The sequence below is a fragment of the Myotis davidii genome, unplaced genomic scaffold, assembly GCF_000327345.1.
Source record: "Myotis davidii unplaced genomic scaffold, ASM32734v1 scaffold499, whole genome shotgun sequence".
Classification (NCBI taxonomy): Eukaryota; Metazoa; Chordata; class Mammalia; order Chiroptera; family Vespertilionidae; genus Myotis; species Myotis davidii.
Window position 1 is genome coordinate 402768 of NW_006290677.1, and position 13415 is coordinate 416182.

At 38.8% G+C, this 13415-nt stretch overlaps 1 protein-coding gene and 1 pseudogene across 4 annotated transcripts in view; one reads left to right on the plus strand and one right to left on the minus strand.

Annotated features, from left to right (window-relative positions):
* The window catches only part of ANKRD42 (ankyrin repeat domain 42), a 45723-nt gene that overhangs the window by 26279 nt on the left and 6029 nt on the right, over nucleotides 1-13415 (plus strand). For 3 of the 4 annotated variants that reach the window (XM_006763743.2, XM_006763744.2, XM_015563905.1), the window contains exons 7-10: nucleotides 966-1091; nucleotides 6048-6153; nucleotides 9771-9943; nucleotides 11087-11213. In XM_006763743.2, coding sequence (XP_006763806.1) covers nucleotides 966-1091; nucleotides 6048-6153; nucleotides 9771-9943; nucleotides 11087-11213 — 532 coding nt within the window. The remainder of the gene's footprint in view (nucleotides 1-965; nucleotides 1092-6047; nucleotides 6154-9770; nucleotides 9944-11086; nucleotides 11214-13415) is intronic. The other variant, XM_015563904.1, reaches the window with a different exon arrangement.
* LOC102754806 lies at nucleotides 11294-12292 on the minus strand (annotated as a pseudogene).

A 13415-nucleotide genomic window follows, 5' to 3' on the forward strand; every position in this document is an offset into this window, starting at 1 on the left:
TAAGGGCTGTTTTCAGGCTGGGACTGAAGCTCCCAACCGCTCCTTTTTTTCTTTTATTTTTTTTTAATTCTGGGCCAGTTTTAGCTCTGAGGCCTTGGCTGCTGAAAGCAGGTATCTGATTTGTTTGGGTTCTATAATCGAAACACTGTTTCAGCTCCAGCTCTGAGATCCCAGCTGGCTGAAAGCAGGTTTCTGGAGTTTGTTTAGCTTCTATATTTGCAACAATGTTTCAAACTGCAAGCTCAGAGGCCAGCAGCGGCAGGCGGGGAATGTTGGCTTCCTCCATCACTGAAGCAAGCAAGCCTCATGTTTGCTTCAAGCTGCCTGACTGCTGGCCGCCATCTTGGCTGGCAGTTAATTTGCATATTTCCCTGATTAGCCAATGGGAAGGGTAGCGGAGGTAAGGCTAATTACCATGTTTCTCTTTTATTAGATAGGATATTCTAGGCACTAGTAGATCAGGTACATTCACACATCTATGTATGTGTGTGTTTATATATATGTATATATATATACATATATATATTTGTATATGTGTATATACATACCTGTACTTCATTTACTTACAGTTTACTTTCTTCACTTCCTTGCAAACAGAAGGAATGAGTGGTTTATGCTAATGTAGGACTTGAGCCAAGTATGTCTTTATGCAAAGGGTCAAAAATGACCATCTCTTTGTGTTTTTTGTGAGCAGAGCCATGGGTAAAAGGGACTATGACTAAAAATAGTTCTGGTATAATACTACTACTAGCATGTTTGAGGTCCTGAGGGGTGGAAAGGCTACACAGTTAATAATAATCTTATTTTGTGTTTCTCTTTTTATTACTTTATTGTTAACAGAACTAATTCCAATATAACATTCTCATACTTCAGTTAATATTGAAATCTAAAATGTGCACCCGCCTGAGGCAGAAAAAAACAATTAGCTCATGTGTTTACTAAAATGCTGAATTTTTTATTCATAGGTTTAGCATTTCCAGGTCATGTGGCTGCCTTTAAGGGTGATTTGGAAATGCTTAAGAAATTAATAGAAGATGGAGTAATCAATATTAATGAACGTGATAATAATGGATCAACTCCTATGCATAAAGGTGAGTTATGATTCTTCATTGTTTTTTTAAAAAATATATTTTATTGATTTTTTACAGAGAGGAAAGGAGCGGGATAGAGAGTTAGAAACATCGATGAGAGAGAAACATCGATCAGCCGCCTCCTGCACACCCTTCACCGGGGATGTGCCCGCAACCAAGGTACATGCCCTTGACCGGAATCGAACCTGGGACCCTTGAGTCCACAGGCTGACGCTCTGTCCACTGAGCCAAACTGGTTAGGGCGAGTTATGATTCTTGTTTAATTTTCAATTCTGACACAATTGCTATTGAATTATTTACCTTTTTAAATAATTACCCATCAGAAACACATGAAAATGCATGACAGAGTGCTTAATTTTTATTTTATTTTATTTTAATTAAAAATGTTTTAATTGATTTGAGAAAGAGAGAAAGAAAACATCAGTTTGTTGTTTCACTTTTTTAATGCATTCATCAGTTGATTCTTATATGTGCCCTTACCAGGGATACATACAACCTTGGTGTATCAGGATAATGCTCTAACCGACTGAACTACCCGGCCAGGATCAGAGTGATTAATTTTTAATTCAAGTGTGATACTCCTTTTATGATGTCAGATATTTACACATTTTCACATTTGAGGGTAATTCCAATAGAAGTTCTCTTTTGATTTTGTCATGTAGTTAAGATGTGAAATTCACGGTTAGAGAAATTTCTTAGGAGTAACCTTTTTTTGGACTGAAAATGTCCTGTTCATGCTAATACCATATCTATCTTTTAAAAATATTTTTATTGATTTTATAGAGAAAGGAAGAGAGAGAAAGAGAGAGAGAGAGAAAGAGAGAGAGAGAGAGAGAGAGAGAGAGAGAGAGAGAGAAAGTTTTTTAAGAGAAGAAGGGAGAGAGAGAGAGAGAGAGAAACATTGATGAGAGTGAGAAACATTGATCAACCTCCTGCACGGCCCCCATTGGGGATTGAGCCGGAAACCGGGTATGTGATGGGGAATCAAACAAGCAACCTCTAGGAGAATTTTCTTTATTCTAATACTCTGCAAAAAATGTTTTTTCTTCTATAGAAATATCAACATGATATGAACACGTTTTCTAGATATGTGCAATTTTTCTCTGCATTCTCCTTCCTTCTATGTGGAATTCTAAAAGATTGATCCATGTTTTTTTTTGTTGTTTTTTTAATCAGACCATGTCAGATTGTCAACTCAGTGCAGGGAGTATATCTCTAGGATTTATTATTGCCAATATCTCTTTTATTTATAAAATAAAAGGCCAAATCTTTAACCTCTAGCACCTGAAATTTCTATTTTGCTTCATTAGTGATATTATACTTTTTTTATAATGTGATGGCTGGTATTCTTGTAAAAGTCTTAGAGTAAAAAGAGTAATGTTGCTCTAGTTGAGTTGGCTTAGTGGATAGAGCATCAGCCTGCAGACTGAAGGGTCCCAGATTCGATTCCAGTCAAGTGCATGTACCTTGGTTGCAGGCTTGAACCTGGCTCTGGTCAGGGACCATGAGGGAAGCAACCAATCCATGTGTCTCTCTCACATCCATGTTTCTCACTCTCTCTCCCTTTCCCCCTCCCTTCCATTCTCTCTAAAAAGCAATGGGAAAATATCCTCAAGTGAGGATTAACAACAACAATAAAAATACAGTAATCTTGTTAATATAGTCCTGTGTTAGAATAGGATTTTATTTTATAAATAACTTCTGGTTTTTATTTATTTCATAAATTATGAAATAATGTTACTGTTGTTTAGGTTCTTAGTTTAATCATTAAAGTTTATTTAATTTATAATGTACCTTAAGAATCTTAAGCACCATGTGTACCAATCCTATATAATAAAAGCCTAATATGCTAAGTGTCTGGTCTACCCAGTTGGCCATTCAACCCATCAAAGCACAATATGCTAATGATATGCTAAGGCTGCTCAACTGCTTGCTATGACATACACTGACCACCAGGGGGCAGACACTTCAACTGGTAGGTTAGCTTACTGCTGGGGTCTGGCCAATTGGGACTGAGCGAGATCGGCTGAACACTCTGGAACCCTCCTGTGGTCCCTCCCTGGCTGGCCAACCTCCTGCGTCCCTCCCCGGCCCTGATTGTGCACCGGTGGAGTTCCTCAGCCTGGCTTGCACCCTCTCACAATCCAGGACTCCTCAAGGGATGTTGGAGAGCTGGTTTTGGCCCGATCCCGCAGGCCAGGCTGAGGGACCCCACTGGTGCACAAATTCGTGCACTTGGCTTCTAGTAGTTTTATAAGAGAAAGGGTATTTGGGGCAGAAAGAAGGGGAAGTGAAAGGGATTTCTCTTATACATAGAGGGGTCCCACTTTGGTAAATGATATTCTGTAGTTTGGAGAATCTCACTCCATCCATCTCTACTAGCTGTCTAGGCATTAAAGCTTTTCACTATGGGATTTATGAATGGAGTGGATACTTAAAATGTGCATAAAAGATTGTGGTTTTTTTAAAAATGTGCTGCCCTGAAGAAAAGCCCTCATTTTATAACCTAGGTACAACCAGTTTTTATTCCTAGTGCATATGTGGGGTGTCATTTATGAGAAGCAAAAGAGAGGCTCACTCACGGTATTTATAATGCATCTTCGGAGGGATGATACATTAAAGTAAGTTTTACTTGCCAGATGGTTTTCAGCCTATCAGTCAGTTTTTTACCGGTTGAACTGAGATGGAAATGAGGGAACTGGAAGAAGGTTCTAAAGGGATTGATGTACAACAATAGAGTGTTTGGGTTACAGCTATTGTGAGAAGGTGAGAGGGTGAAAGTGAAGAGGAACCAAAAGGGTTTGCCCTTCACCCCTTCTCTGGTCAGTTTGTCCGTAAGAACTCCTGGGGCCAGGGGTGGATCAGATGGTATGGTGGAGGGGTGATAAGTGGCTGCAGCAGGGGGAGGGGAAATTTTTGTGTACATTATCTTATTTTCTGTGGCGTATCTGTATGCTAAATCATACCCAACTTGGGTAAATAAAAGTTTCCTTATAATTTAATTAACATGTTGTCAGTCTATCTGCTTCTTTTTCTTTCATTTTAATTTTGATTCAGTAAATAAGCTGCAGTATCAGTCACTTAATGATTTTTAAATCTACTATGACTTCTCTTTCATTTACTTTTAAGCCTTAATTATTTCAAATCATTTTTTAAAAATTTCTAGCCACTGCATAATTTTTTCTTGTTCTCATTGGTCCATTAATAAATATATTCTAATCAATATGTAATAAGGATCTTAGATAAAAATTCTTTTATTGTATTTCATTATAGACAAATTGCTTAGCACCCCCCCCCCAATATTAACTGTGTAATAAAATGGAAATGTTGGGTTAAACTCTGTTTTATAAAGCTCACCATTGTTCAGGATTCATAAATATGGTTTTGTAACTCTTACAGAGAAAAGATGTTGCTGTTTTTGTTTAAAGGAGGGTTATGTCTAGAGGTATGAGGAATCCCGTAGTATTCTTTGTTAGCTATTTCGGATTTGCTGTAGGAGAAAAGAGAAGCGAAAAGAGAAGCCCCAGGCTCCTCAGGGGCCAATTCTGAGTTTGGAAGATGGACCTGAGTCATTTTGGGAAAGGTAGGACCTTATACTAGTAGACCTTTTGTAAGCTGGGCCATAGGGCTATAGTGATGGGGTTTGCTTTGTCATTGGATCTGGCTTTGTGTCCTTTCCTCTCTGTTCCCAGTATTGGAGGTAGATTAACTTTTTAAGACACCAAGCCATACCAAAAGTTTCATACTCTGATTTATTTTACAGAGGTACATATATGTTCAGTACCAGTCATGTGCCCACACCATGAAAATCGCGTGAGATCCAGACCTTACTGTTAAGGAGCTATATACTTATACCATGAGCAACTAGAGATTTGTATAAGTCAGGATGTAATAAACGGCAAAAAGTTTTTGGTTGTTAAAATACATGCAGTGGAATTCAGGAGTAGAAATTGAACAGAAGTTGCTAAGCGTTAAATTATTGAGGAAATATTCATGGGAATTCATAAATAACACCTTATGTTTATATAACATTTAACAGGGTGCAAAACTGTCATGTTCAATCCTTATTGTAATTTTACAAGCCAGCAGTGTAAATCACTGCTGCTTTATAAATATGAAATTATCTGTGTAAAAGATGGGAAAATTGAGGTCCAGAGGAACCAGGTTTTTTGACTGAAGTTACACAGTTGGTAAGAGCAGAGCTTAGATTTCATTTATTTATTTTTCTTCATTCACTCATCAAATCTATAGATATTTGTTGCAGGTCTGTATGTGCCAGCCACTTGCTAATTCTGTTCTGTTCTTCAGTCTCATTGTTTAGTAGATCTAAATTCAGCTCTTTTAAGTTTATTAAGTCCCCCTGCCCCAGTTTCCCTGAGTCTTGAGATGGACTTAGAAGGATGGGTAGAAGTCAGATAAGCATAGAGTTGAGGGATGGGCACTAGGTGAGAAGACACATAAGCAGTGTTGTGGAGGTGAAAATTAATATCAAGTGCATGTGTCTTAAGGACAAGATTTAGAAAAAGGTGTAAATAGTTTAGGTAATTGGGGATCTATAAATTTTGAGTTGTGAGGGTCAGAGGAATAAGTTCTGTAATAGAAGATTGGTCAGGAGCTATCAATAGCAGCAGACAGACACTCAATAAGATTAGAAAAAATTAGATTATAGTTTCAAATCCATTACTTACTAGCTGTGTGATATTAACGAAATAACTTCTTTGAACCTCAACTTTTATATCTGTATGTAAAGTTCTCTGTATAGGTGATGAGTACAGTATATATTTGATTACATGTTTGTCCAATGAATGAATAAATGAAATGGAGAAAATTACATCTCCCCAATTTATTGGTTATTGCAAGTATCAGTATTTATGAAAGTACTCTCTAATGGTGTTCAAAGTTTGGAAAGTTGCTACTAGTAACAACTTTTTGTGTATTTTCTGTTTGTTTTTACAGCTGCTGGACAAGGCCACATAGAATGTTTGCAGTGGATAATTAAAATGGGAGCAGACAGTAATATTACCAACAAAGCAGGGGAGAAACCCAGCGATGTGGCTAAGAGGTATCCCTATATGCTTTACTTTTTTCTTTTTGGTTTTGTTTTTAAAGTTTTGCATATACTCTGTTATACTTGGAAATCTCTGAAAATTCAATGGGATGACATTGTCAAATGCTGAGAGAATGACAGTATTCAAGCTGAATAGACATTTGAAGGTATATTAACTCTTTTCTCTAAAGCAGTGATTCTCAACTGGGAGGAAGTATTGTCCCTTTCCTGGAGGAGGGGCATTTGGAAATTTGGGTTTGTCACAATGACTAGCAACCATCTATATAGCCTATCTAATAATAGACAAACATGGTAATTAACTGTACCTCCGACACGCTTCCCATTGGCTAATCAGGGTGGTATGCAAATTAACTGCCAACCAAGATGGCAACTGGCAGCCAGGCAGCTGAAGCAAACAGGAGGCTTACTTGCTCCAGTGATGGAGGAAGCCAGGGTTCCCCGCCTGCCATGGCCTGGCTCTGAGCTCTGAAAGCAACAATATGTTTCAATTATAGAAGCTAAACAAACCCCAGATACCTGCTTTCAGCCAGCCGGGCCTCAGAGCTTAGAGCGCCAGTGATGGCAACAGAGTTTAATTTATAGAAGCTGAACAAATCCCAGATACCTGCTTTCCGCCGGCAAGGCCTCAGAGCTGGAGCCGAGCCTCAGAGCTGGAGCTGGCTCTCAGCTCCAGTGACAGCTATAGACGGTAAATAAATCCAAGAATTAAAAAAAAAAAGAGGCTGGGAGCTTCAGTCACCCGCCAGCCTGAAAACAGCCCTCAGCCCCTCACCCAGACTGGCGAGGCACACCAGTGGCAGGAGCTGTGCCCTGGTGGTCAGTGTGCTTTCACAGGGGGAGCTCTGCTCAGCCACAAGCCGGGCTGATGGCTGCCAGTACAGCAGTGGTGGTGAGAGCCTCTCCTGCCTCCTCAGCAGTGCTAAGGATGTCTGACTGAAGTTTAGGCCTGCTCCCTGCTGGCAAGTGGACATCCCCTGAGGGCTGCCGGGCTGCCAGAGGGATGTTTGATTGCAATCTTAGGCCCAATCCCTTGGGGAGCGGGCCTAAGCCAGCAGGTGGTCATCCCCTGAGGGGTCCCAGACTGTGAGAGGACACAGGCCGGGCTGAGGGATCCCCTCCCCCCACCCGAGTGCACAAATTTTTGTGCACCGGGCCTCTAGTATATATATAAAAGCCAAGAGACCAGAACACTGGTACGACCGGTTGCTATGACATGCACTGGGGAGGCGAATTGGCCCGATCAGGGCCCTGACTGACACCCCCCAATTACCCACAGCCCCTCCTCCCGGCCAGTCCTACCCCTGATTGGTGCCCTTCCCCCCTGATCAGAGGCAGGGCCAGCTGGTCAACTTCCCGCGGCCCCTTTCCCCCACTGGCCGGCCTGATCAGCTCTCATTGGGGCGGGCTGGCCGGATCCCACCTGTGCATGACTTCGTGCACCGGGCCTCTAGTATTCATGACCCCCAAAAGTCTTCTTGTGCTCCTTTTTAATCTCCCTCCCTCCCACTGCTGGCTTCCCTAAGCAAACACCGGTCTGCTTTTTGTCACTGTAGATTAGTTTGCATTTTTAGAGTTTTATTATGAATGGAATCATATAGTAAGTACTATTATATAGCTGGCTTCTTTAAGCCAGCATAGTTATTTTGAGAATTCGTATGTATTAGTTGTTCATTTCTTATTGCTGAATAGTTTTCCATCAGATGTAGAATTCTATAGTATTCCATAGTTTGATTATCCACTAACCTGTTGAAGGAGATTTTGATTGTATCCATTTTTTGGTGATTATGAATAAAACTGCTATAAATATTTACATACAGGATTTTGTGTGAATATAAGCTTTAAGTTTACTTGGGTAAATACTTAGGGATAGTATTGGTGGGACATATGCTAAGGGTATGTTTAACTTCATATGAAGCTGCCAAAGTGCTTCCAAAGTGACCATAGGCATTGGCATTCCAAAAGTCTCTGTTGTCAGGTTCTTTGATTTTAGTGATTTTAGTAGGTGTGCAGTGGCATCTCATTGTGGTTTTAATTTGCATTTTCCTAATAAAAATGATTTTGATTTTGAGCATTTTTTCATATACATTTTTTGAAGTGACTGTTTAGATCTTTTGTCCAGTTTTTAAAAGCGAGTTGTTTTCTTATTATTGCTTTACAAGCTATTTATATATTCTGGATACTAGTTTTTTCCTTACGTTTTTGTTTTGTAAAAATGTTCTCCCAGTTTAGGCTTGTTTTTTTTTTTAATTCTGTTAACAATGTCTTTGAAGAGCAGAAGTTTTTTTTTAATCAATTTGTTCTTTTATGGATTATGCTTTTGGTATCATAGCTAAGAAATTGTCAATTAAAACAAAGTCACAAAGATTTTCTCCTTTGGTTTCTTTCAGATGTTGTATAGTTTTAGGTCTTACATTGAGATCTATGATGCATTTTGAGGTATGCATCCAAAGTGTTTTTTTTTTAAATATAGATATCCAATCGTTGTAGCACTATTTGTTGAAAAAGCTGTCCTTTCTCCACTTTATTACCTTTGTGTCTTTGTCCAAGTTAGTGTCCATATTTGTGTGGGATTATTCCTAGGCTTCATATTTTGTCTGTTGATCTGTCTATTTGTTTATCTTTATACCAGTATTATATGGGTGATTTAATACTATGAATATATCTGGAGTTAATAATAATTTCTGGCCCACATTTTTTTTCATTCATGCACCAAAAGGCTAGGTGTAAAGTGTAATGTTGAATCTGTATAAAGCAAGTACTCAGTAAATGAAAGCTGTTAAAAACAACCTAGTAATAGAACTAATGATTTCTGTTAACCTTATAATTTCCTACATATGTTTATTTCTATATCTTTAATGATTTGTAGTACCTGGTGAAAGGTAAGAATATATGTATGTACATGTGTGTGTGGTTATGTGGTTATGGAAAACATAGAATTTGAGGTTTTTGTGGTTAGCGAGTAATTATCCTTGTCCTAAGAGAAAGCATTGAACATCTTAATTAGGAAAACTGTGGAAAAATATGCAGATTACATGCAATTACAACAACTCCAAAATCAAAGGTATATTATTGGAAGCTTCAGAGATGTAGGAAATAGCAAAGAAAATAAAAAATATGGATGGAAAGTCATTATTTTTCCATTAAATTTCAAAGCCATGTCAAGTGCTTTGGGTTGAAGAAGAATCAAGATTAAGGGTACCAGAGCTATAGTTAACCCTAAAAATGGAACCATAACTAATTCTACAATCTAAATTAGGCCATCAGAAAAAGGTAGTAAATGCAGGCGATCAAATAGGGTGGTTTTGAACTTTCTGTTCCATTTAGAAATTTTCTTTTGGTCTCCTCTTTCAGTTGGGTTTTTGCCAATAAAAATGATGGAATCGGTCTTTAATGATCACTTGTCCTTACTGTCGAATAACTGAGTTTCCCATGTACTACTAGCTGGATATAGTACATCAAATTGGCACTGAGATTCAGGTATAGTTTTGTTCCTTTACTGAATGGGTGGGTTGGTGGCATAATGTACAAAGTGTAATTACTTAAATTAAGTTCAAACTGCAGTTTCAATTTGAAAATTGTGGTTCTTGTTCATTGGTGATTCTTTTCTACAGGTTTGCCCATTTAGCAGCAGTAAAGCTATTAGAAGGGCTACAGAAATATGATATAGATGATAATGAAATTGATGAAGATGATATGAAGTGTTTTATAAGACATGGTGTTGAGGGAAGCACTGATGCTAAGAATGATTTATATCTTAATGAGTCGGATAAAACAGATGCCAGAAGTAAGTGTGCCAACTCTGTTGTGATTTGTTCTTTAAGAAATGCCATAGCCATTGTCTTTCCTCCAAATTTGAAAATTATCCTAAAGATAACTATTATCTACAAAGTAAAATACTTTCATTTTGGGGGGAACCAGAACTAGTATAATTTTGGTACTAGGGGTTGTTGAACATATAAAAAATGTAAGACATGATAATGTTATATAAGAGGAAACATTATTTAAGTGGATCATAGGAAACAGGAAGAGACATCCCAAGGATTTCCATGGTTAGTTGGCAAGTGATTTTTACAGATAATAATAGCAGCAAATATTTATTGTCTACAATGTGCCAGATACTGTTGTAGTTATTGGAGAAACAGTGAACAATATAAAATCCCCAACATCACCCAGAATTTACATTTCTGAGATGTGGTGGTGACAGATAATAAGAAAATAGATACATAAAGAAAATAAAGTAGGTTGGTGCTATAGATAAGATAACCATTAGAGGAGTCCTCTCTAAGGGAGTGACATTTGAGAAGAGACCTGAGCCTGTAGATGCCACTAACCTATTCCCCTCCACCCGTCAAGTTCACAAGCAACAATGTGTCCAGATGATGTCAACTGTCCTTAGGGGAGAAAATCACCCCAGGTTGAGAAGCACTACCACACAGGATAGAAGGTTCGATAGTTGGAGAATAGCTAAAAGCTGCTCTCAACACACTTCCTTCTCTCAGTATCCTCTTACATAGATATTACAAGTAACTAATCATAAAATTTGGGAGCTGGGCTAGTTATTGTTTTAAATAAATGCAGCATATTTCAATTTTTCTATTTTTTGTCATATCATAGATTATGCATGGTCCTGTAATATACCACTACTCTAAACCACTGCTAGTCTTTAAACTTCCTTGTTCATAGTATTAAAAGTCATAACAATCTGATACACCCTCCAAGAGCAGGAGGAGAACCCTCCATTTAGGTTTATCATTGCTTGTTCATCCAAATATTACTTACTGATATTTATCCTTCTGTGTGTATGCCACCTCCCTCCACCTCCTCCCCAAACCACACAGACACTGGCTTTAGAGGAAGAATAGGCTACAGGATGAGCATCCTGCCAGCACCTGTCTAAATTAGGTTTCTATGCAACTCTGTCTTGCAGTGAGAGCCTATAAGAAAATTGTAGAATTGAGACACCTCCTGGAAATTGCTGAGAGCAACTATAAACACTTGGGAGGGATAACAGAAGAAGACTTAAAGCAGAAGAAAGAACAGCTGGAGTCTGAAAAGTAATGTCCTCCAAACTTTAATGCTTTCTTCTTAATTCTCTCTCTAAATGCCATGTGAAGGTTTGTTGACCAACAACTTGTTTTTTTTTTTTTTCACTTGAATATATATTTTATTTAGGATGCTGCAACACTAACACCATGTTCATAAACCGTCACAAATTTGTACCGAGAAGCACACAATCTTTAAAATGTGCTGTTTTTTCACAAGTGATTTAAGTATAGTATTATTATTACTTGGTACTAGAGTCAAAGACAACTTTTAGCTTCTTCAGCTTTGGGGTATCTAGTAACATCGAAATGATTGTCTAGTCAGGCAGAGGAAAGAAATTCAAAAGCAGTTTCTTTTTCTTCTGATAGTTCCTTTGCAGTAAGATCCATCTTCTCACGTGAGAAATCATTAATAGGGAGACCTTCAACAATCTTCCATGTCTTATTCTTGATTGTAACGGGGAACGAGTACAGCAGATCATCGGGAACACCGTAGGAGTTGCCGTCGGAGATAATGCCCATGGACACGAACTCTCCCTCTGGGGTCCCAAACCAGATGTCCCTGATGTGGTCACAGATGGCTTTCGCAGCAGACATCGCACTGGATAGTTTTCGAGCCTTGATGACAGCAGCGCCACGCTGCTGCACAGTTGTGATGAATTCTCCCTTGAGCCAGCTGTCATTTTTCAGAGCTTCATAAACACCAACTTCCTTTCCTTGCAGTTTCACTTTGGCATGGTTGACATCTGGATACTGAGTTGAGGAATGGTTTCCCCAGACACATCTTTTATGAAATAATTTCTAATTGACAGGTTAACAAAAATCTGAAATCTAGTTTTTGAAAGACATAAAATACTAAAAAAATCCCTCTCTCTTCCACTCTCTAACATACCTTTCAGGAGGGGAAGGGCACAGTCTTGCAGTTCCATTAGGACACCATCCAGGACACCCATCATGGGAGTGATATCCAACAGCACAAGAATTATAGGCTGGTCTTTACCAAAGACAGATCCATTTCCGATACTGTACAGCAGCGAATATGCGATTTGACCAGCTGCTCCAGTCACAAGGACTCTCACTGGTTCAGGCATGATTGGAAACTGCGCGGACAATTCCAGCACCTGCACAATGAGACCCGGGGAGTCAGGTCACCTCTACGGTGGGGCCGAATGGGGAAGCAACAACTTGTTTTGTTATCCCCACCAAAGGACATAAGAGTCTATCCTGTTTTCCTCCTAAGTCCCCAGATGGAGAAGGTATTAAGATTTTTTTTGTGTGTGTTAAAATACACATAACATAAAGTATAGCATCTTAACCATTTTTAAGTACAATTCAGTAGTGTTAAATAGATTCACATTTTTGCACAACCTATCTCCAAAACTCTTTTCATCTTAAAAAATTGAAATTCTGTAGTGTTGTTTTTGTTTGTTTTTTTTTTGAGATCACAGCTACTTTGAGCTTTTCAATCAACGTATCTATAACCATCCCTATCAAATTGGACTGCTTATTCATGAATCTGAGGTCTAGGGCTGTGGTACCTCATCAGAGGATGCTCCATGTCCAGAGGCAGTGAGCAGTTGCATCCTTTACTCCCTGCTCCCTAAGTTGGCTGTCTGTGCATTTGGTGCCTCTCTACTTAATTAATGGCTACTGGAACATTAGATGCCTAGTGCTTATTTCTTCACACTGCCTCTCTGCTGTCGGTCTGCTTTTCAGAATGGATAGGGAACAACGGGAGACAGGGGAGAAGACTTTTAATCAAAACTTGGGTCTGTACAGAGGATTCTCCTCTTTCTCCGCCCTCTCCTTTGGTTGGGATTCTTTCCCTCAGACTCTTAGAACCTCCCGCTTCCCTTTTCTCTGTTTTCTTCTGAATATAGACTCAGTAAGAGGTCTGGTGAATGCATTCAGAGTAATATCTAAATCTTTGATAAGGGTTAATATGTTATCCTTCCATGGGTATTTGGGAACTTGAGTAGAAAACAAAGCTTTAAGCCAAAATACTCTTCTCTTTCAGTGGGATTTTAGAGACTAGGAAACTGGGGCAAAATTTAAATTTTTTAAAAAACCAGGGGCCTTCTTGATGACTCACAGACACCAGGGGGGTAAGGGCGTGAGTGTGTGTGTGTGTGTGGGGGGGCGCAATGGGGCGATAAGGACACATATGTAATACCTTAAGTAATAAAGAAAAGAATTCTTTATTACTTAAGGTAT